This window comes from Maylandia zebra, linkage group LG13 (genome assembly GCF_041146795.1).
Source record: "Maylandia zebra isolate NMK-2024a linkage group LG13, Mzebra_GT3a, whole genome shotgun sequence".
In the NCBI taxonomy this organism is placed as follows: Eukaryota; Metazoa; Chordata; class Actinopteri; order Cichliformes; family Cichlidae; genus Maylandia; species Maylandia zebra.
Window position 1 is genome coordinate 28818717 of NC_135179.1, and position 25546 is coordinate 28844262.

General features: G+C 43.6%; 1 protein-coding gene across 1 annotated transcript in view; it reads left to right on the plus strand.

The window, feature by feature from the left end:
• The window catches only part of thada (THADA armadillo repeat containing), a 122253-nt gene that overhangs the window by 35040 nt on the left and 61667 nt on the right, over positions 1-25546 (plus strand). Inside the window, exons 27-28 of the mRNA XM_004554581.3 lie at positions 8564-8653; positions 15609-15740. Of these exons, the coding sequence (XP_004554638.3) occupies positions 8564-8653; positions 15609-15740 (222 nt within the window). The remainder of the gene's footprint in view (positions 1-8563; positions 8654-15608; positions 15741-25546) is intronic.

Consider the following 25546-nt stretch of genomic DNA (forward strand, 5'->3'; position numbering starts at 1 on the left):
TAATGTTTCAGTGTCTGCTATAAAGGGTGGGCTCCACATATTTCACTTGTCAGAGTCTATTTACTCTTCAGGCAGAGCAGCACACAGTGTGTGAGAGCAGTCCTGTGACTGTTTAATAGCAGCCTTCTTGAGTTTTGGCTTAAGCCTGCCCCCTGCGAGTTTCAAGAGGAAGTCCTGCATTACAGCTCGGAAAACAAGAAAAAATACCCGAATTCCATTTATAGGGATCGCAAGTTCCTCAGCCTCTGCTGCTCTGAGTTTGCATTTATTTTAATGTGCACTTTTCAAGCTTGAAATTAATGACATATATGTATGTATATTTAATTATATATATTAGGGGTGCAACGATACACAAAATTCACGATTCGGTTCGGTTCGATACTTTGGTGTCACCGTTCGATATTTTTTCGATACAAAAAAAATGTTCATGCCTTTTTAATTTGTCATTTATTAAAATTATAAATATATATTTTAACTCAAAAGTACAGTTTTTAAATTTAATGTTGCTGAAACAAAAGTAATTAAAAAAATAAACATATCTCAGGGCTCTCAAAATTTCAAAATCCCTGGTAGCCCTTCGGGCAGGGACTCTTCAGTTTTTGGTAGCCCAAAATAAATGTAAGTAGCCCGAATAAAAAAAAAAGAGCAATTTTTTGATTGATGTTTTGTTTCCTGCTTTGTTTCCTTTACAATATTATACATTAAAGTATAATATTGTAAAGGAAACAAAACATTAATCAAAAAATTGTTGAAAAACAAATTACAACATTGTATAAAAATTACAGTCATCAACTCAAATACTTGGTTCTAACTGAACAGAAATTTCTATGAACTTGTAAGAACTGTGTAGGACATGAATCAGTCTGTGTCAGATCCTGAATTTGAAATTTCCACTGAAGTCACGGGTAAGAGACAAGTGGAACCAAGATCGAGGCCATTTGCTTTTTGAAGTTTGCAAAGACTGCTAAATTTTGCCAGTGGTAGTTCACTCTTTGCAACATAGTAGCTGTTCTAAACAGATTTTTCAGGTTTATTTTTAGTATGTTATTTGCAATTGGTGTTTGTTCTGGGAAAGATAGTGCAGACTGAGCAATAATGCATTTCTTTTTTTTTTTTTTCTTTTTTTTTTTTTTCTTTTCTGCTTTTTTCAAATGGTGAAATTTATTTTAAGCTAAATATAGAACTTAAATGTGTTATGGAAAGTGCTGTGCTACTACAAAAGATCAGAGGGATGCAGTTTTGGAAAGAATAAAGCCTATTTGAACACTGCCTTACAGAGCAATTTGGGGGCATTGATTATGTTAATAATCAAATCAAGGGCTTTAAAATTAAGGGGTAAACACTACCCTATATCAGCTACTCTACCACATGTCCCAGTGAGCCTTAATGATGGAAAGATGGATCCTCTCGAATCAAATACAATCTATATAAACAAATTACAAAACTGACTGATGTAGAAAAGTTGTTTTTTTGTCCGATCACAACTGAAACTTTTTGCTGCATCTCCACAAAACCTATGTAAATAATGTAGCTTAAACAGCATTAAAGACAGTATATTCTTTAAACTGCTATATAGTGGTGTATAAATTTAGGACCACATGATGATACTAACTTGGGGTTTTAACTTCCTACCTATTCCTTTTTTTTTTTTTTGCATTTCTCATGGGTTCTAATGGGGGCCTTTCTTAAAATGACTGGTCCCAGTAACAAAGGCACTTGTCGACTGAGAAATTGAGAGAAAACCAACAACGCACCCGGCAGAACACTATGTTATTTACACGGGTGCACATAAGTGGTCCGCATGTGCGCATTCACTGTCAAAATAAAAGAGCGCACCAGATAAGAAGTTGCAACGCGCGTTTGCGTCCATATAAAAGGCTGTTTTTGTCCGCTAGAGTGGGATTTTCATGGCATATTCTGCACCACATCTCTGTGCGTGCATCATTTGTTTGAAGCCAGCTCACCTCCTGCAACCACTTTTCCGAGAATACGTGCTTCTTTTGTGGTTCGGACTCCTTCTGACATTTCTTTGGAGGTGGAGGAACACCAAAGTAATTGCTTAAAGGAGCTTCTTCGACATCTTTAAGAGTTCTAAACAAATGTCTGTCCTCCTCCAGAAAATCTTATGTATGCAAACACGCGTTGCAACTTCATATCTTGTGCGCGTTTTTTATTTTCAGAATCAGAATCAGAATCAGAATACTTTATTGATCCCTGGGGGAAATTATTTTTTGTTACAGTGCTCCATTTTAAACCAACATTAAGACAAGACAGACAATACGCTAACTAAGAATAGTACAATATATACATATATATATATACATACATACATACATACATACATACATACATACATACATAAGTCACTTATAAATAAATATTTGGAAAAGAAACATGTGTAGCTGTAGCAGCAAACAGTGTGTTAAGTGGATGCGTTGTACAGGGAGATGGCCACAGGCAGGAAAGATTTCCTGTGTTGTTCAGTGGTGCTTTTCGGTAATCTCAGTCTCTCACTGAACGAGCTCCTGTGACTGACCAACATGTCATGGAGTGGGTGGGAGGTGTTATCCAACATTGTCTTTATCTTGGACAGCATCCGCCTCTCCGACACCACCTTGAGGGAGTCCAGCTCCATCCCCACAACATTGCTGGCCTTACGGATCAGTTTATTAAGTCTGTTGGCATCTGCGACCCTCAGCCTGCTCCCCCAGCATGCAACAGCATAGAGGATCGCACTGGCCACCACAGACTCATAGAAAATCCTCAGCATTTTCTGGCAGATGTTGAAGGACCTCAGTCGCCTCAAAAAATAGAGACGACTCTGGCCCTTCCTGTAAAGTGCTGTGGTGTTTTTAGCCCAGTCCAGTTTATTGTCAATGTGTACTCCAAGGTATTTATAGTCCTCCACAATGTCAACACTGACCCCCTGGATTGAAACAGGGGTCAAGTGTTTCCTGGTCTTCCTGAAGTCCACGATCAGTTCCTTGGTCTTTGCCACGTTGAGCTGCAGATGATTCTGCTCACACCACGTGACAAAGGAGTCGACCACAGCCCGGTACTCTGTCTCATCATCCCTGCTGATGCATCCAACCACCGCAGAGTCATCAGAAAACTTCTGAAGATGGCAGGTCTCTGTGCAGTGGCTGAAGTCTGTGGTGTAGAGGGTGAAGAGGAAGGGGGAGAGGACAGTCCCCTGTGGTGCCCCTGTGTTGCTAATCACCTTGTCAGACACACACTGTGGGAGACGTACATATTGTGGTCTTCCTGTCAGGTAATCAACAATCCAGGACACCAGAGAAGCATCCACCTGCATCGCTGCTAACTTATCACCCAGGAGGGTCGGCCTGATGGTGTTGAAAGCACTGGAAAAGTCAAAAAACATGACCCTCACAGTGCTCGCCGGCTGGTCCAGATGGGTGTAGACACGATTGAGCAGGTAGATGATGGCGTCCTCTGTTCCGAGACGAGGCTGATAAGCGAACTGAAGGGGATCCAGATGTGGTCTTACTATGGGTCGCAGCTGGTCCAGGATGAGCCTTTCCAGGGTCTTCATGATGTGGGAGGTCAGTGCCACGGGCCTGTAATCCTGGGGGCCACTGGGACGAGGCGTCTTTGGTACAGGGACGAGGCATGATGTCTTCCACATCACCGGGACCCTCTGCAGACTCAGACTCAGCATAAACAGTTTATGAAAGACTCCACACAGCTGGGGGGCACAGGCCTTGAGGACAAGGGGACTCACTCCGTCTGGTCCAGCAGACTTGCCTGAGTGAAGTCTCCTCATTTGCATCTCAACCTGGTATTGAGTGAAGGTGATGGGTGGGGGAGGGGTGTCAGGAATCTCACAGGAGGCAACATGTGAAGAGAGAGGCTGGCACAGTGGTGTGGCTCTGGATTCCAGGCTGACTGCAGGTGAGGTTGTGGGGGTAGGAGCAGACACTGTGGTGTCGAATCTATTGAAAAACAGATTCAACTCGTCGGCTCTATTCTCACCTCCCTCAGCTCCCCTGCTGTTGGTTGGCCTGAATCCAGTGATGGTCTTCATGCCCCTCCACACCTCTCTCATGCTGTTCTGCTGGAGTTTCCACTCCAGCTTCCTCCTGTAATTGTCCTTAGCCTCTCTGATCTTGTCCTTTAGTAACACCTGGACCTTCCTCACCTCCTCTTTGTTGCCCCCTCTGAAAGCCCTCTTCTTGTTGTTGAGGAGGGCTTTGATGTCCTTAGTCACCCACGGCTTGTTATTTGGGTAACAATGAACAGTCTGAGCTGGAACAATGGAGTCGGTGCAGAAAGTTATGTAGTCTGTGATACACTCAGTAAGCCCATTGATGTCCTCGGCGTGAGGCTCACAGAGTGTTTCCCAGTCGGTCACCTCGAAACAGCCCTGTAGTTCCGCTATTGCCTCCTCTGACCACCTCCTAACAGTCCTGGTGGTCACAGGTTCCCTCCTCACAATTGGCACATAGCGGGGGGTGAGGTGAATCAGGTTATGATCTGACCTACCAAGTGGGGGGAGGGAGGAGGAGCTGTATGCATCCTTGACGTTAGCATACAGTAATCACAATAAAGGCACTCGGGTGCTGAGTCTGTAGCCGAGCTATGGCAGAGTGGATAGTGTCACATGCAGCTGTGGGGTTAGCAGAGGGGGGAACATAAACAGCCACCAAGATGACGTGAGAGAATTCCCTGGGTAAATAATACGGCCTGAGTCCAACAGCACACAGTTCAGTGTCCGGGCAACAAATCCTTTCTTTGATTGTTATGTTGGCAGGGTTACACCACCGGTTGTTAACTAAAACAGCAAGCCCACCTCCTTTACGCTTACCGCTAGCGATGCTGTCCCTGTCCGCCCGAACAGTGTGGAAGCCTTCCACGGAAGCATTCTCATCGGGAATGTCCTGGTGCAGCCATGATTCGGTGAAACACATCAGGCTACACTCTCGGTATTCCCTCTGACTCCGTACCAGTGCTGAGAGCTCGTCGATTTTACTTGCCAACGATCGCACATTTCCCATCACGATAGACGGCAGACACGGTTTAAACCTCCTCCTCGCTTCGAGCCTCCGCTGTCTCACCGTCACCTTTTTTCTTCTCTTCTGTCCTTGACCTCTGCATCCCCGATGTGTTTTCCTCCAAATTTCAGCTGGTACTTCTGCGGGCACTTCTGCGGGCCTGGCCAGCGAGCCGGCCGGCATCAGGGCGATCAGCTGATCTCTGGAGTAAACAGTCCGTGCGTGTAGGAGATGTGCCGCGGTCCCGTTCCATGATAAAAGTAACAGTTCCACGGCCACCAGAAGAACAAAAACTCTCTCAATCCACATGATTGAGTAAGAGATAGAAAACGGAGGAAAATACAAGTCAGAAAAAAAAAAGAATACGTAAGAAAAAAGAGCTAAACTAAGAGAAAAGCAGGAGCGACTGTAACAGGCTGCACGCTGGTTGGCGCATGCGCACTTAATTTTGACAGCGAATGCGCACCTGCGGACCACTTATGTGCAGCCCCGGTTATTTAGCTCGTCATATTGCAGCCACAGAAATTATTTTGTCCATGAAACCATAAAGCTGCACTTTCTTTTTGCCTTATAGTCTGATTTGTCATAACTTTTCCGTTTTGTGGTAAGCTTTTCTTTGGCTGTCACTTCTTCACCCTGACCTGTCTTATTTGGCTCAGCAGAACTAAAATATATATCTGTCTGTGAAGGTTCTCAGTCATCCAGGTCATCGTAGTCAAATATATATCCTGCTGCTTTTACACACGCACTCACATAAGCTCAGCGATTCTCTGCGCGATCAACCTCTCACATGTTTAAGCTTGCTGCGGGAGATTTCACTTGTCATGTTTGCATAGTAAGCTAACGATTGATAAGACGATGTCAGAGGAATTGGTGCGCAAATTATCATCACTCACCAAACAGTGCTGTCGCTCTCTATACACAGTTCGCGCAATTGCAAAGTGAAAGCAAAAAACAAGCGCAAATTCAAATGCTATTGCAATATGTCACATATTGACAGTGGCTCACCGATGCCAATGACATAATTACCCAGCTACATTTCCGAAAGAATGCAAAAGCATTGACATATAGTTTTCCTTCCTACAATAGCCCGACGGGCAGGGCAGAAATAGATTTTATAGCCCGACTGGAAAAATCGCTAGCCCCGGGACGTCGGGCTAGCGATTTTTCATCTTTGGAAAAGAGAGTTTATTACAGAGAAATGTCTCTTTCCAAAATAAAAGCTATACTATACGCTTCTTCTGGGCTATATTCTCAGCAGCATATTGTAGCGGGTCAGGGCTGTTCGGGGTTCTGTTTGTACAGTTATGTTTTGTTTATGTTGCCATAGTGACGGGTGACGCCCTCTCGCTGCAACGGTGTGTCCTTCCGGGGTCAGAGGGCGCCCTGTGTGTTGTTGTTGTTGTTGCTGTGCGGTTGCTGCGCTGAGCAGTTAGCTAGCGGCAGTGTTCTTCTGCAGATGTCAATAAACGGCTGTGCTCCCTGGCTAGCTCACGGGAAGCAAGACCAAACGACACCTCCGTCTCCTCCTTGTCTGAGCTCGCCACAATATTAAACATATCAGGTCCCCATAAGGAGAATCATGTGCTAACGGCTCTCTAAATGACTCGGGTAAAGTTTGTAGCATGCGTGCTTGTTGTTTTTGTCTGCTTCCACTTATCTTTGCACTAGGATGATGTCGGTGTAAATGTGCAGTCATATTCGTTGTGTTCCCACTAGTGCTGTCAGCGTTAATCTCGTTGAAATGACGTTAATGCCACAACACGGCAAATCTCCGTTAACGAGCTACCCCTGCTTGGGGCTAGACGGCCAACACGTTAACGAGCTAACTGTGCTAACACACTAGTTCCCACCCATGTAATTGAGCATTTCGTGGCACATCCAACATACTGTTTTACTTTAGTCCATGACGCGCTTACCTTCAGGGTCATACGTCACATGAAAACCAAAATAATTCCAAACGCCAGATCTGAATGAGGGTGGGGGAGGTTCAATTTGCCATGTTGCAAGGAGAGCTTAACTTCTGTCTCGCTGGCTTGCCCTGCGCTCTTCCTTCTGACGATGCTGTCTGTGTTGAGCGCTCAGTGGATCTGCGCTCGACAGTGCAGCCTAGGCGGAGTAGTCGAACGCAGATTCACTGAGCGCTCAACACAGACAGCATCGTCAGAAGGAAAGTTGATAAAATAAATTACAAATGTTGTATTGTTCGATACATATGCGTACCGAACCGAAAGCACTGTATCGAACGGTTCAATATCGATACGAGTATCGTGGCACCCCTTATATATATATATCTCATATATGTGATTATAGTAAATAATCCAGGGGCAGCAGCTACCTTGTTGGTGGTGGTGTTAAAGCTGGATGCCACCTGGTGTGAAACGTGTCGTACCACAGTGTGTGACCACAAGTTCTCTAAACGTTTTTTATGACTTTTGGTTTTCCGTAGCATTAATCTTCCATTCCACCACATCCCAAAGGTGCTCTATTAGACAGAGCTGATTTTAAAGGGTATTTTAGTCAATTAAACTCATCGTCATGTTCAACAAGCCATTTTTTTTTTCATGGTTTAAGCTTTGTCTTCCTCCTAGCGTTTTTCCCGCTCGGTTGCAGGGTCTGCTTTTCTGCAAAGTCGTCTCCACTTGGGTCGGTCAAGGGCGTCGGTCAGATCGGCTTCGATCTTCTTCACGTCGTCCTTGATTCGGTCCATCCATCTCCGCTTTGGTCTGCCTCTAGGTCGACGTCCTTGGGGGCTGAGCCGCACCACTTTCATGGTTTAAGCTTTGTGACTTGGCATTTTTGCTACTTGACGGGTACAGTACTCAGGTAGAGTAGACTGTGGTATTTAAATGATGTTCAGTTGGTGCTACAGCGGTCCTGGACGTACCCCCAGCCCACATCATTAAAAAAAGGCAGGGTGGATCCGTCTTTTCATGTCATTTATTCAAAATGCTGACACTATCATCCAAATATGACGGCAGAAATCGGGGCTCATCAGACCAGCCAATGTTTTTCCAAGCTTCTATTGTCATGGGAATTCTACCCTGAATTTCATGCTGTTGGCTGACAGGAGCAGTGTGGTCTTCTGCTGCTGTAGCCCATCTGCACGTGTGTTTAGAGATGGTCTTCTGCATACCCTGATTGTAACAGGTAGTTGCTTTACTGCCAGTTCTGCCAGTCCACTGACATCAACAAGGCCTTCTCACCCAGAGAACTTCTGCTCACTGGATATGTTTTGTTTTCCTCACCATTCTCTGTAAACCCTAGAGATGCTTGTGTGGGAAACTCCTCATAGAGTAGCAGTTTCTGAAATACCTGCCTGCTTCTGAAAACCATGCTATGGTCATTTTGACCATGTTTACACGTCTGAATACATTGTGGTATTGGCATCTATGAGCGCTTAAGCAGGTGTACCTAATGAATTGGCAGATCGTATTTTATATGGAACCTTTACTATACACTTCACCGAATATATCAAAGATGCTTGTTTGCGAATCCTTATTTCTGATTGTCGTTGTAAGAGCTCTCTCTCTCTCTCTCTCTGCCTGCAGGATGACGGGTCGAGAGTTTTTCACCCGCTTTCCGGCTCTATACCCGTTCCTTCTGAACCAGCTGGAGGAAGCTGCAGCCACAGTGGAAAGGTAAGGCGGCGCTCTTAAATCCACACACGCACACTTGCCGTGGCTTTTTGCACATCCTTGGTCCTATTATGGGTTCACTTTGACTTGCATTTCAGCTCTACAAGACAGCCTTTTTTGTTTGCTTAAGCTGATTAAGCAGTGGTGCTTTTCACTGGCAGGCTTTCTGGTGGAAGAAGCAAGGATAGCGCAACTTTTCATCAGTCCGGAAGCTAGGTTTTTCTCAAAGAGCTCGGCTCTTTTTCCTCTGCATTGAATTCTCATGTGGGCCTTTTTCTAAACTGCTTAGCTGACAGACAATTGTTCAAAGCACAGAGCTTTACGAGCGAATAAAACAAATGTCTTGTTGAGATTTTGCTACAGTTTTTGGAGTGGAGAGTTGGGTCCACTTGGGTTCATCGGTCTTATCTTTGTCAGCTCACTCCAGACTCCCTTTTTAAAAGCATATGAGTCATCCAACAGCTGCCCAGGCGGCCTTATCTTAATATGGATCCAATTAATTGAAAGCTCTTTCAGGCCAGCTCTTTCACAATTCCCCCCTACACCCCGCGACCCTTGTTAAAACATTTGCAAATTTCCCACGGAACCAGATCCCGGCTGTCTGACTTCCCACATCTCAGCGTATCGCGCCACCCAAACAGACCAACCGCACCAAACTGTAGCCATACGCTGCAGGACTGGAGGTAAGAGGGCTGCTGTTAGTGGTTTTTTAAACAGACGTGAAAGAGTGTGTTTCCAAAATAGGCCAACGATATAGGAAAGATTATAGAAGCAGGATCTGGACCTGTGTAAGGCTGTATATTTGTGGATTATGTAATCCGCCCTTCCTGCAGAAATCCCTCTTATTACTAAAGCTGCGAGATGTGTAGTACACAAGCTGACATGGAAAACACTGGACAAGCAGAGTATGTGCTTCTTCCTGCAGTAAGCATTGTTGTTGCATGCAGACAAGTCTTGCTGATGTTGGCATGTTTCAGCCTTGATGAGCTTTGTAATCATAGTTTTTAAATAAAATTCTTGGTGGCAGTATTTAAACCTGCAAAGCTGACTCTGATTATCTTCTTTTAATACTCACTGTAGTGACTATTAAACAGTTTTCATAGCTGTATGGATTCAAAAAATTCTGAAGTCTTTACTCCTGATAAAAGGCGCTTTTCATTACTTTATGAGCTTTATTAGCTCCAAAAGCTCAGTTTCACTTGTTGATAGCAAAGCAATGCAGATGGACCAGCACATGGCATGCTCTCTACAGGCATTCAAGCCTTATTAGAGTCACCAAGTGTTTGATGCTGGGCAGCTAGTGTACAGGGTGTTTCCCTGACAGCAGCTGGTTACTGTGAGAGATGACCTGTTATCACTGCCTACACAGCTGAACAGTGATCTCTGTATAATCAACCCCCTACACTCTGATTCTTACCGCTTAAAAATGACTCCCACCATGAGTTTAAACTGTTTTTATTTTATTGTTATAGAAATATTGTTTAAAGCACCATCTTTCTGCCATCATTCTCCTTTTTTGTTTTTTTTGGCAACACGTTACACTGTATATCCATATATTTTATATATACTATCCTTAAATGAAGATAAAGATACTCATCATGGTATCAAACAAAGTCAGATGAACTTCAGGGATATGGATGTGTTGAGTTAGAAAGCACAAAACATTGTGAATCCATTTCATGTATTTACAAAGTAACCACCAGAGAGCTGCTCATGTACATTTATCCAGTCAAACAGTAAGAAACGAACTCCATGAGCATCACATTAGGTCCTTTGCCCAAGAACGCCAAAAGTGGCAGATGAACCACTTGCACACCATCCTGTTCACAGATAGCAGCAGGTTCACAACGAGCACCTGTGATACACGTGAAAGAGTTTGGAGACGCGGCGGTGAACGTTAAGTGGAGAGCTGGAAACCCAACGGCCCAGCAGTCATTCCTGTTAGATTTCAGACTTCCACTTAAAGTCCGGCACCTGGAGAGCATGCATAATGGGCGCATTGCAATAGGTATTCTAAGTGGATGAGTCCACGCAGTCACAAAAACCAGGCAGGCACATGGAGCTCCACACAGACCCACTGATGACGAAACCTGCGTCACTGAGACCCGAGTGGGCCCTAGTAGACTGCTTCAGAAAGTCGCACAGACTCCATGTAATGGTAAAGGGCCTGTATTTGTATAGCACTTTTCTAGTCCCTAAGGACCCCAAAGCGCTTTACACAACCTGTCATCCACCCATTCACGCACACATTCACACACTGGTGATGGCAAGCTACATTGTAGCCACAGCCACCCTGGGGCGCACTGACAGAGGCGAGGCTGCCGGACACTGGCGCCACCGGGCCCTCTGACCACCACCAGTAGGCAACGGGTGAAGCGTCTTGCCCAAGGACACAACGACCGAGACTGTCCAAGCCGGGGCTCGAACCGTCAACCTTCCGATTACAAGGCGAACCCTGACTGTGATACCCTGACTGTCTCAGATCCACTCTGAGACCTTATCCTGCTGCAGTGGGTCCTTCATGGTGCAGGAGTGTCTGGTCCTTAGGTAATCAGACTGTGCTAGACATTTTCTAGATGAGAAAGATTCACAGTTCTTATCCACCCACTGTCAGCCTCAGATATCCCTTCACTTAAAGATCCGAGAATAGATTAAAATCCCTGAAACCACGGCTTTTTGCTAACACATTACTTGCACATATATGCTAACCTTGTTTTGTTTTCTTTTTTTAAACTCTGTTCATGCTTAATGTTGGCATCCAGTATTATCACAGTGTATATGTGATGGGACAAAAAAACAATTGCTGTTCTTTAAGGCTTCTCCTTCCTTCAATGTCTGCAAACCGAATCTCTGCTCAGAGTCACAGGTTATATATCAGATTCACACAGGCCTAGAGACCAGTTGGCAACTTCTTGGCAACCACCGGTTGTTGGGGAAGAAATGCAGATTCGTTGACACCAAGCAACCACCAGCTACCTAGCAAATGAAAATGTAAATTTCAGTCGTTTAGCGGGGTCTCGATGTTTGTGTGACCGGGGCTTCAGGTGAGCACGTTTCTTGACTTATTTAATAGTTATTATTTATTATGGCTTTCACTTTCATTCCTTAAATGAAAGGAAGCAAGGTAAAAAAAACAACAACTAAAAATCAGCTTCATCACACGCCACGGGGGAAGAAAACTGTCCAGACCAAAAGAATCAGATTTATTTATTTATGTGTTCTGCCAGTGCCTTTCTTATTTTGATTCCTGATTATTAAATGGAGGGTTTTGAATGACCTGTGAGTACATTTTGCGTAGCATTTGTTTCTGGTATCCTCTGTTTTACCTCCTATAGTACTTCCTATAGTCCTCCTGTCACACAGTGTCTGCTTGTATATGCACTCACTCTAAACACTCTAAATTTAATTTTGAAAAAACTATCTCGGAGGGGCCTAAGCATGCTCTCATATATGCTCCGAGACGACTTGTTGTTTCAGATTTCAAATTTTATTATCTCTGCGTAGCAAAGCAGATTTATCTGCAAAAGTATTTCAGGTCACCGCCCGCATTTTTAGTCCGCTCTGATTTGTAGCAGCGCTTCATCTTATCTGCCTCTGCCTGCACGTCCAAAGAAAACAGTTTTCGGATCATATTCCAAGTCATTTTCTAAACACAGTGGATGATTTATTTGTCTACCAGTGGAATAAATCGTAAGCTGCAGCTTGACTTTACTTTAGAGCTTCTTTGGTGTCTCTTTGCTACTGTGTCCCCTTCACTCCTTTCTAAATGAAGAATTCATATACTTAAGGTCAGCGCTCTGTTTCCACTCTCTTTCTAAACGAGACAAAATAAAAATAGGCTGTTTCATCAAACACCCGGCCGTTGAAGATGATTGAGGAGTTTGGGTTAGAGAAAGCAAACATTCACAGAAGGATCTGACAGCATTAAATGCCACAGAGTCGCTTTTTTATCCTGTCAAATGTTTCTGCCTTCAGCTGCATCCCAACAAGGCCTTGTATGCCCCCCTCTCCACCACCAGCCCAGTCCCTTGTTTCTGTGACATCACATCCTGTCCCGCTGTGCTTGACTGAATTGTGACATTAAACACATTAGACCAGTTACTAATTGGGCCGCTATTACATTTCCCATCTTGCCGATCTGCGGCAGTCCCAGTGGACGGTTCTCTGTGAGTGTTTTGTTTAACGAAGTAATGAAAAGCATACGATGTTTTCTCGGGGAAGGAGCGAGAGGGAAGGTCTCCGTTCTGAGATCCTCATGACTAATGACAGGGCCCAAAGGATGTACTGCTCTCCTGATACAGTCACATTAGCAGACCTTCACAAAGTTCAGCGTCAAGCTGAAACACTGTTTCCTCCTCATGTTTCTATATTCAAGACAGGAAAAACTAAAGCTCGTGAAGGCAAAGCGGGGCTGCACTTTGTTGTTGACACTACATAAGGTTCATTTTATTTTGCTCTTTGAGTCCTTGTTTCTTTCCCCGTCTCTATTTTCCTCCCTGCTTCCTTCCCTGCGAGTGTGTCAGAGTGAAACTGTGAAACCGCTGGCAGAGAGACACTTTTCCATTCTGACTCAGCTGGCAGTGAAGAGACTTGGATGGAGGAGAAGAGGGAGGTGAAAAGCTCGGTTCAAGGACTGATGAGGACATGACTGTTTGAGAGCGTGGGTGGTTTTAGACATGCACAGTCTATTAAAAAGCAAGAGGAATTTAGGCCAGTTAAATTTTGCACGGTAACTTTGGTTATCTGTGCTTTTCAGGTGACTTTTCACTGTTTGATCCTGTTGCAGTGAGCGCCACATCAGACTGTTTATTTCTCACCACTATAGATGAATTCCAGGAGCTAAAAAGCGCTTTTCCTCGAGTTCCTGTCACGTGAACACTACACCGATTTTAACGTTTTAACTGCTAGTGCTGTGCTAACAAGTGCTGTTCATTAGCTCGGTCTTTCTGTGCTAAGCTTAGCTAATCGTCTGCTGCTTTAGCTTCATAGTCAGCCGATAGTAGTGATGTGCGATACCACTGATTTCCTTTCCGATCTGATACCAAGTAATATTCAGGGTGGTATCGACGATACTGATCCGATACCGATACTTTGTGCAAAAACGTATTTTATTTATTGTATCTCAAATTATAGCATCATAATGATTACAGGACATCAGATTACTTGTTCTTATTACTTAATAATGCAGGGTTCATCATATAGAAATAAAAAAACTGAAGTTCTGCCTATTTGAACACTTTGCCTGCCTGCAGCACTAAAGGACTCCGTGAGAGACGTCTGTCTCGCCCTAGCAGCACCTGTCCCTCTTCTCCTCTTCAGTTCGTCTCAACATACGCTCGTCATATTCTGTGATATGATTTACTCTGAGGTGTTTGACAAGGTTAGTGGTGTATCCACAACCATACATGCCAACCCTCCAGATTTTTCCGGGACAATACCGAATTTCAGTGCCCGTCCCGAAAATCTCCCGGAGCCACCATTCTCCTGAATTTCCCCCGATTTTCCACCCGGACAACAAAATTGAAAAACCGTATCGCAGAATTCATAGCGTGGCCCAGCCAATTCCAGCAATGACGGCAGCGACTTAGTTTTAATATTACTCTTATTTCTCTTTCTGGGTCGCAAAAAAAACTTTTAACATATTTTCAGGTGAGAATGTGTAAACTTCAAATATCTGAGCCGACCGACACATCGTCTTCAAACCCCCGCGGTCTTTCGCTACTCGGGTTAAACAGGATATATAAGTCACTTTGATAACTTAAAAATGTTATTGTTTGGCTTTTTCAGTGTTTTATTTGTTCGTGGGTAAATCGGTTTGGCTGAGATTAAAGTTATTAGATTAGATTAAATTAAACTTTATTAATCCCTCGGGAGGGTTCCTCCGGGGTTTTCACACAGCTGAATAAACATCAAACAGAAAATGATTAAACAGAAGAGTCTACGCCAGCGCCCTGTTATATCTAGATAGCAAGGAGCAGACGACAGAGTTTCTCTCCACCGAGGGAGCCTGTGATGCACTACCCGGCTTTCTTTAGACCGCGAAGGCCGGGTCCTCAGGTGGAAGCAGCCTCTGAATTTGGACACCCCCGCTGTTTCCGGGCCGGCCAATAATAACGGTGACATTTAACGTATTTTATCCTATAAATAAACACTGTAAAATGTATTTATCCCCCCCAACAGCCCTTTTGAATGTCTCCCTAGTACGGCCACAACACCTCACTTTTTTGCCACATGTATTGCAAACCACGTCTCAGCTGTTTGTGGAGGTAAAATACATCCACACAATTACGCTCAGCCATCGTTGTGAGTGCGCACGCCAAGGGGCGGCGAGACATTTATACAGACGTATTTCGCACATGAAATGTAGTTTATCATTTGTAGTTAATGATAAACTACAAATTTACTCTAAATTACTAAAATATCGATATTGTAATGTGAGAATCGATTCTAGAACATAAATGACTGGTATCGGAGGAATCGATATTTCAGGATCGATCTGCACATCACTAGCTGATAGACAAGAGGATATTCTCATTTAACTATGAACTCTTAGCAAAGGGCAAGAAAGTGAAGAAATAATTACTGTGCAGTTCTGCCATAGAGACTCCTGAAGTTCAACTTCATAGAGTTTGACTGCATGTTAGCATAAGCCCCACATTTATCTATGGGCTGTTAACAACCCTTCACTGGAGAGGTGAAGGTTAGTCCTAGAGCCCACGTTTCAGGCCCTTTCCTTTGCTAACAACTTCTTTTATGTGTACAGAGTCCCTCATGATCATGTCAGAAGAAGATTATCCAAAACAGCGTTCAGTTTATTGGTTCTCTGCCATTACAGCGACGGCAGGAGTGTCGCCTTGAAGTATCCATTCATTTAACGGCTTTACCATTGATGATTTATGACTTTTACTTTCTAGATAACGTTAATTGTGTGCGTCTTTGTGTTTGTGTACATGTTCAGTGACAGCGGTCAGGTGAAGCTGCACCCCAGTCTCTTCTTGCTGCTGCTGGTTCTCAGTCGGCTCTACCCTTCTCCCATGGATGGATCCTCTTCTCCTTTGGGGCTCGCACCTTTCATGCCCTTCATCATGAGGTAGGTGATCTACGCATGCATGCACAGGTACAGTGGAAACATGGAGTCACAACAACCGAGACCATTACTGATGATTTTCTACAAATGTGGGTTAGTTTCACAAACAGCGCAGTTCAGCTGCATGGACTCTACAAAGCAGGGGACTTAGCAGTGTCTCCAGGGAAGCAAAACGCATCCAGACCCAAATATGTTTTCTGCTGGTTTGATACACTCCAGTGGATTTCTCTCTCCTGTCGTCTTACATACAATGAACATGTGACACGGGTGGTCAGGACTGTGGCTGCTTTCTGTGAAGTGGAGGATGTTTTAACCCACACCAAGCATTCTGACTGAGACATGGAGATTCATCCGCTCTATTCATCTTCTTCTTTTGATGTGGTAGTCAGTTCAGCGATGTTCTAATGATGTTTTTATGTATGCACTCAATGTTGGGCGATTGGATGAATATATCAGCTATCGTCGATCATTTTTACAACGGTGATTTATTTATTTATTTATTTGCCCATGAGTAAGTTTGCTAATAACGATGGAGCTAATAGAAGCAGTCAACAGAAGGAAAAAAAAATAGTAGCGCTGTTTTAACAGCACCCTCGTTCATCTGCAAGCACATGCACCGTCCTCAGAGTGCGCCCAAATGCTTGTTGATGGAGCTGCAGAAGCTGGTGATAGTCTAGGATACTCAGCCAGTGTCAGGTGGACACGTGCATGCTCATGCAAGTTAGTCGTGTTTGAGTACTTTGCTCGCACCATACGTCTGCACACTTCCTTAGGTCTCCCTCTTTCATCTGGTTTAAAGCCAAAGAAATCCCAAATTGGCGACTTTATATTTTTTTAGTGCTGTCAGCGTTAACATGCCATCATGACGACTAACGCAATGAACAATTAATTAGGGGATTAGTTCGTCCATGTTTGGACTTCTTCTGTGTTGTAAATGCGCAAATCAGTCTGTGCATGATTACATTGCTCCGGTCATCCTGCGCATGCACGAATATATCGCCCATCGTTGATTATTGGACTGACGATTGTCGGTTGGAAAATTTGTACATATCGCCCAGCCCTAATTCCCAGTCAGAGCTGTTTTTGACATTGCAAAATTCCGGATATCAGTTATGCCATTAACAGAGAAAAGCACAGGCTTTAGGGAAGGCTGTGCTTTTGCCTCAGAGGAAATATTTGTTCATACGCTGACCTTTCATTATTAGAAACTTTGGCCGTGCTGGATTGGCACACACATGACTTTTATTTCATGACTGTCGTCCCTGCGTTGTGATGTTTCCTTGTTTCCTGTCACTATTCATCCCTCCACTCATAACAGTGGACTTGAATGAGCATTTATCCCACCCTGCCTTTTCCAGTCTCTTTGCCTGCTTATGTAAAGTCTGAAAGGAAAAAATGTAACCAAAGGAATTCTGTCCAACCCAAGAGAGTCCCACACCTGCTCACTCAGCTGTGATAAACCTCTCAAACTAAGTTTATCTGAACTTTTCTTTCTAACTATAGAACAATTCACAATCAGCAAAGGTCTAAATATTTTGTGTGTTTGTGTGTGTGCGAGGCTTCTTTCATTTGTGTTGTTTGCGCAGGTGTTTCTGCATCTTTGATATGGATGTGCTGTCATCAAGTCATTGTCGTTTTTCAGTACTGGTACAATCGCTGTGATATAATCTAAGGTTTCGCCATGGCTACAAGAGAGATTGTTTTGTGTTCGTCTGTAGGATTTTGTGTCTTTCCACACTAAGACAAAACACCCATCTACTGTGAGCTGTTCCTGCAGCGAGCAGCGCATGTGTGTGTTGTCTCGCGTTGCAGCTCGTCTGAATCCACTCGCTGTTTACTGGAGAGTGAACCTCTCAGGCGAGTGGGAAACTTTAGTCACAACTTCATTTTGTTACATTTCTCCATTAGAGGAATGTACAAATATTATTGGAAGATGTTCTTATGCTGCACCTGCAAATAAGAACTGTAAGCTTCAACCTTGTGTGTCCACAAGATTTTGGCATCCCAAGAAAATAATACCTGATCTCAGCATTTAACACGCCTACACCCTTCAACAGCACCTTGATAAGGTGTATAAAATAAAAGCAGCACAACTAAGGTGGTGGAGACTGAAGCTCATGTTTTCTGGAATGCAAGCACACAGCTGGTGATGCTTTGTGGCAAAGAAAAGGTGGGTGTGAAGGCTTTTTCACTTTGTACGGAAATCACTATTGTGTTATGTGTGCAAGGCAGAGCCTTCTCATTACATTTCTTTAAGCTATTCTGTCACTATAGCTATTCTGAATAGTTTATCTGATGTGTAAATTGTCCAGCCAGATGATTGATGCAGTATTTTTACAGCTGGATAGCTTGTGCGTCCGACTTTGTGTGTGTGGATGTGCGCGCGTGTTTGGGAGGATATAGGGAGTTAAGCTTTGACCTTGAGGTTGGAATGCACTACTGATGGTTTAGATAATAGTGCTTGCATGTGGGTGCTGTATGTGTGTTGGTAGGGGCTGGTAGGGCTGGGCCATATCATACCGTTCACTGTAATACCGGTATAATGTTGGGCAACGACAAGAAAATGAAATATTGTGATAGAATTTGGGTAAAACGCGCATGCGCGGTGCCTTTGTTTTCATACGCACATGGCGGAAAAAGCATGGCGGCGGCGATGGAGAATGAGGGCGAAAGCGGATCGTTGAATGAAACGGATGAAGCAGAAGTGGTTTGTAAAAATGCTGCAACTTCAGTGTGGAACTGGTTTAGCTTTCGACCGTCAGATACACAACGAAGCACTATTTTTGGTAGCGCATGCTAGCAGGCCGTCGTTATTACTGTGTTTTTCTTGCAAAATACGGCACACTTAAAATCAATCCTTTGATTTTTCTGAATATCGACAGCGCCCCTTATAATCCCGTGTACCTTATGTATGAGTTCTGGTTGTGTTTACTGACCTCGAAACGATTTTATGTACACGGCATTTGAAAATCTGTCAAATGTTTTAGTACGACTTTGCTAAGCTACGAAGCCGCAATGCTTGATGGATTGTCGGAGCATTACGGCTATCGTAGGCAGGCGCCTCGCGGAGTGATACGTACTGTGCTTCAACATAATATTACCGTATTGTGTGTGTATAAGCTCTTTTAAGTTTTGTGGATATTATACATGGTTATGCTGAGGATATGTCGGCCAGTTTCCACTGGAAATGCCTTTTGGTTAAACTGTCAGCAAGAAATTTTGCACTGTTAAATTTTATGTAACTTTAATGCACATAAAAACAGCTGCTTGTTTAAGTGAAAATACATTGATGGGTTGTTTTTTATTTTTTTGCACTAATAAAGTTGTGGAGTTGTAAAGTATTTTGTCTAGTGTCAATTATATCGTCAGTTATATCGTTATTGCAAATTTTCAAATGTATATCGTGATAAATATTTTTGGTCATATCGCCCTGCTCTAGTGGCTGGCATAGTGAGGAGACATAAAACTGGTATTGTAGCATGCTTTGTGAGTACAGTAGTTGTGGGATTTGGCTTTATTGTTAGTGCAGTGGCCTTTTTTTTTTTTTTTGGCAGGCGGGTGTCTTTGTCTCCATGGCTACGTCTATCTTTTTTTTTAATGTTTAGTTTAGTTGCGATGCTTAAGCTTAGGGTTAGATTTTGGGGAATGAGATTTAAAATGAGTCAGTGTTTTCACAAAGCTAGTGCCCCTCACCCTACAGACTTGTTAACTGGAATATAAGAACCACTCATCCAAATACCTCAAACTAACCAGGCAGTAAATCCTCCAATTTTCAAGTAGATTGGATAAACATCTGTCACATTTTTAGTGAAACGGTAGAGCCGTATTGTTTGCGGTTTACTGTATAATATATTCTGGTGTTGAGCAGCTCTTTTAGTTTGTTTGGCCCAGACTCAAAGTTTGAAAGGAATTCAAGTTTCATGCTAACATCTGTGCCTCCCCAGAGGAGTAGTCTGACTCCCTTTGCATTGACCTCAGTGTCTTCAGTGCCACGGTGAGGGTGACATTTGGTGTTTGCGTGCAAAATTCTCATCAACTGTTTGAAGGAACTGGCATGAGAATTTTGTTTAGATGTTCACGTTCCTCTGCACCACAAGGGGAGTTATGACTGTTTTGTGTTTTCCTTCATCCAACCTTTGTTATGTTTAAAGGTGGAGATTTGGGGCAACTATTGCTACTGGTCCTTTGCCAGGTTAGCGCAGTCATTCTGCTTCCCAATGATCTTTCAGGATTAGTACTTATTGCACGAAACTCTAGTGTGTGAGGGTGAAACCTCTGCCCTCTAAAACAGTCAAGTTCAACCCTGTTGTATGAGTAATGCTAATAAGGTATGTGTTTGTACATAATAGTGTAGCTCAAGGTTATAAGACATAGCAAAGTCAAAGAACAGGAAATGCAAAGCTGCTAGTGCCCCAAATATTTAGCCTTTTTTAAAAATCATGTTGTTTTCAGTTTGACAAGTTGGCTCCATTAAACAGTGCTTTTAAGTTGTAGCATTTCCTGCTGGCATTGTACCCTTTATTACAGAGACAATTGTTATTGGACTATGGATATGTGTCAGAATGTTTAAACAATGTCTGGATTCAGATATGACTACAAAAATAGTCTAATTTTCTTTTTTCCAGTTTGAAGTTTTTACCAGCAGCTCTTTAGGCGCTGACGTGTTGCCTCAGGATCTTTAGAGACCTCCAAGACTATTTCACCTGTATTGGTAATCTGGTCTTGATCGCATTTGGTTTTTCCTCCATCTGTACACTCTGTCTGACTGCACACTTAAGGGCTGGTTCTGTAACTGTTTCTAGTCTGATCCACGTCTTCAGTCGTATGCTGCAAAACACTTCATTTTTGTTTTTATAGGCAGATCACAACCACAGTTGCCTTAAGCCGATTTATACTGTAAGGTAAAGGCCATACAGTAATTTCAGCAATTGCTTGGCGAGAGTGGGAAAGAAAAACCCCCTTTTAACAGGAAGAAACCTCCAGCAGAACTACATCAGAATCAGAAAGGGTTTTATTGCCAAATGTTGAGCGGGTTTACAACATTAGGAAATTGCTGCGGTGCTTCAGTGCAGACATACTGTTATAAATTAAGCTTAAATAGACATGAAAATAAAAATAAGAATAAGAATTAAAAGTGCTAAGTAGATAGATATATACATGATATATACATGAGTGCAGGTGGTGATCAGTGCCAAACATGGAATGATGCAGTGAACACAGCGTAGGGTCATGTGTTAGTGGTGGGAACAGTCGTACGGTTATTGTTCATGTGTCCAACAGCAGAGGGGAAGAAACTGTTCTTATGGCGAGAGGTTCTGGTGCGAATGGACCGGAGCCTCCTGCCTGAGGGGAGCAGGTCAAACAGACTGTGTCCAGGGTGAGAAGGGTCAGCTGAGATCCAAGCTGCACGCCGCAGTGTCCTGGAGGTGTACAGGTCCTGCAGAGATGGGAGTCTACAGCCAATCACCTTCTCAGCAGAGCGCACAACACGCTGCAGTCTCTGTTTGTCCCTGATAGTGGCTCCAGCGTACCACACGGTGATGGAGGAGGTGAGGATGGACTCAATGATTGCAGTGTAGAACTGCATCATCGTCCGTGTTGGCAGGTTGAATTTCTTCAGCTGCCTCAGGAAGTACATCCTCTGCTGGGCTTTCTTAATGACGGAGGTGATGGTGGGCTCCCACTTCAGGTCCTGGGTGATGGTGGTATGCAGGTATGGGGTAGCCATAGAGCTGGGCGATATGAGATTTTTTCATATCACGATATGTTGTTTTTTTTTTTTTTTCATTTCAGGCGATAACGATATATGGTAAATGGTAAATGGCCTGTATTTATATAGCCCTTTACTAGTCCCTAAGGACCCCAAAGCGCTTTACATATCCAGTCATCCACCCATTCACACACACATTCACACACTGGTGATGGCAAGCTACGTTGTAGCCACAGCCACCCTGGGGCGCACTGACAGAGGCGAGGCTGCCGGACACTGGCGCCACCGGGCCCTCTGACCACCACCAGTAGGCAACGGGTGAAGTGTCTTGCCCAAGGACACAACGACCGAGACTGTCCAAGCTGGGGCTCGAACCGGCAACCTTCCGATTACAAGGCGAACTCCCAACTCTTGAGCCACGATCGCCCTTTATTGGGGCGATATATATATCACGATATAAGCCAAATAACTATATTTGTAAGATTTAAATGTGCCGTTGCTCACAAGTAAAATGTGAAATAATCAGCAGCTTGTTTTTATTTAAGTATTTATTTCCCATAATAAGTTCAACAGGTGCGGCACGGTGGTTAGCACTGTTGCCGCACAGCAAGAAGGTCCTGAGTTTAATTCCACCATCAGGCCGGGGTCTTTCTGTGTGGAGTTTGCATGTTCTCCCCGTGTTTGCGTGGGTTCTCTCCGGGTACTCCGGCTTCCTCCCACCGTCCAAAGACATGCAACTTGTGGGGATAGGTTAATTGGAAAATCCAAATTGTCACTAGGTGTGAATGTGAGTGTGAATGGTTGTCTGTCCCTGTGTGTTGGCCCTGCGACAGACTGGCGACCTGTCCAGGGTGTACCCTGTCTATGACAGCTGGGATAGGCTCCAGCGCCCCCTGCGGCCCTGAAAAGGATAAGTGGAAGCGAATGGATGGATGGATGAAGTTCAACAGGGTAGATGTACTTAAGGAACATGAGACTTTTTCAGAAAAATAAAGGCAAATATTGCAAACTACACAAAAGGCAGCCGCTAAAGCGTTTAAGTTTCAAAATAGAACAAACAAAACAGACTAAATTGTCAATTCCACTTAGAAATTATTAATTCTAAAAATAAATCTTAGTTTGTTTTACAGAAGAACAGACAAAACTGACTAACTTTTGTCAATATCAAATAAACTGAGAACTAAAAGGAAATTCTCAATCTCTCCTTGTTGTATAGCTGAGCTTTTCAAACAGTTTTAACAGTTACTTTAGTCTGACAAAAGCCAAATGACGAATTAGCGCTTCCAGTCAGAGATTGAGCATGCACCGGTTTATTGTATTTCCAGACTTGCTTTCGACACAATTTACAGTGCGCGCTACTCTGTTTGACTTGAAATAGCCGAAATACCTTCACACTACGGAACTTCTATGGCTCTTCCGTTTGACAATCTCTCCGGCGTTGGAACCATCATCTGTTTTATCTTCGGTAACCTTCGGTTACGCTCTCGGTTGATTTTTCTCTAGTCGGCGCACTCATTTCCTCCAATACCCGGGCGGCACGGCGGCTGGCTGCTTTCCAAAACAAATACACATGTGCGGCTTGGCACTTGTGCTGTACGTAACAAGTCACGCGACGTGACGCTGCAGCTGTGATTGGTTCGGCTTTGCACTACTTAATTTGGATTGGCTGTTCTTTTTTTTTCTTTTTTTTTTTTTTTTAAAAGAGGACGAGCGGTGAGGCCTATCGCAATAGTTTAATTTTTCTATCGAGAAAAAGTTATTTCGCAATACATATGTTATCGTTCTATCGCCCAGCTCTAGGTAGCCATCTAACTCGCATCTGATAATAACCTGTTGAATAATTCATTTCATTCCATATTTAGTGACACACATAGAAAATGGAAAGTGAAGTGTGATCAGAAGCTGACTGGGTCATAAACTGGAGCCGTTACCACTTGCACCTGTAAATGTGTGACTTTGCCTTCGTTGAATGCATACGTTCTTAAAAAAATAAAAAATCTGAACCTCAGTGAAATCTCGTAGTTATGCCTTTAGAGTTCCATCTCTTGTGGGTGAAAATAAAAGGGCTTTCGGCTGAGTCTGGCACTGTCAGAGAAGGTATGCAGCACACACATCTAGCCAAATGAAGCCCACATGTTGGAGATGTTAAATATAGCCCAGCCACAACTTCTTTGGCTCCAGCCATGTTTCTCTGCGATACCCCCTTTCCATCCCCCAACCCATCTATCCCAGGCGTGTGCAGGACGTGTCTGATGAGGCCGATGGCCGTCGCCCACCGCGTGCTCCCCGTCTCCATAAGACCTGACCCGTCACCTCCAAGGATTAAATGTTGCTTAGCTTCACCTGTTGACAGGCCAGAGCACCATACTCAAATACTGTGGTATAACTCCTTTACACCGCATAGCAAATTATTATTTTTTTAAATCTTCATAACCTCCCACCTCATCCTCACTACATTTGTAACATTCCCTCGATGCCGGGCCCTCTGCAAGCGTCACACCTGCATGCGTAATGACGGAGTGAATAATGATGATGACGAGAAAATGGGGGAGGATGACGAGAAGCGGACATTTGTTATAATAATTAATGGCTTCATTCCTATCCGCAGTGTCTTTAAAACAGTTTGTCTTATCTCCTTGGAGCGCCTCTCCTTTTCTCTGTCTCTCCATCTTAACTGTAAGCCCTCAGTGTTGTGGTAGTGATTTATATCCCGTGATATCCAGCCCAGGCATTTCTGCTCACCCTGCCTGCACCACTCCCTTCCTTTCCTTTTTGGCCCGCACTGTCTCACATCTCATTTCTTTAGAAAGGGCACAGAAATGCCTATAAACTGACTTCAAAAGGGACTGCTATCAGTTTCTTTTTGTTTTTGTTTTTTTAATACAATGCAGTGCATTTCCCCACGATGACGAATGGTGAACAAATGCCTAGAGAAGAACAAACTTGCCATCAGTATCTGAACTATGCCTGACATGAAAAGGAAATAGTTTACTGACACATTACAGGATTACATTTCATAATGTAAACTGAAGCTGTACCCTGTGTGCTAATCAGGCCAACTAGTAGCGGCAAGGAGTTTATGAAACTGATGAAAACTAGCACTGTAGAATTAGAAGATACAAGATGGTATGCCAAAAGCCGTGCAAAAGAGAACATGTAGGAGTTTGCGTGCTGTGTAGAGCACTGAAATTCATGCCTGAACCTTCAAACTTAAGACATGAAGGGTCATACCTGTGTTTTATTAACTGAGAGGGGTCTCCTTCACCAAATAATAATAATTTGAAGGAAAGGGACAGTGTGACTGGCATCTTTCTAAAACATCATCCTCTTCTTCATCACCTCAAGCCTCAAGTCTTCTGAACCGAAGTCAGAGCTCTAACACAAGAAATAGTGCAACAAGATACTTGTTTATTCCTGATATTGTCAGAAGTACTTAATGTCAGCAGATTAGACACGAGACCGTTCCGACTAACGTTTGGTTTAAGTGACCTAAAAACATTAAAACACTCACAATTTCTCTCCGATAAATAGTTTGATTGCATTTTCACATTGTATGAGAGTTTATTCACTAAGCGTCAGAGTCTAGTAATCTTAGATCTACACAGATGAACACAGGCTAATAACATCAGCTTTAACCCTCCAGTTCTGTGTACACCCCCCCTTACTTTAGTCTTCCCGGCCTGTTTTAACAGCTCTTAAATTAGCATAACAAACATTTTTCACCACCAAATTCAGTGCAGTGGGTCAATCAGTAGGTAGTAAAGTGGGTCTTTCAGGGGGTCATTCAGTCAATGGGAGGGGGGGTTTTAGTGGATTCCCACTCATCTCCTATGGTGGTCACCCTTGACCGGGAACACCACATATGTAACAAGGTTGATTAAAATACTCAACATTCAATGAAAGAGGTGATCATCACTTTCATATGTTCACCTGCATAGTGTGGAGGATGTCATAAGGCCTCGAGGCCATCAGATGTAAAAACCAAAACAGTATTTATGAGTGTTTTAAGTTGTAAATCAGTCAGATTTGACCCGAACACGACAGGAAGGAACAGCAGTGCTGCTTACCCACAGAAAAGTTCAGGATATCTTCACCAACT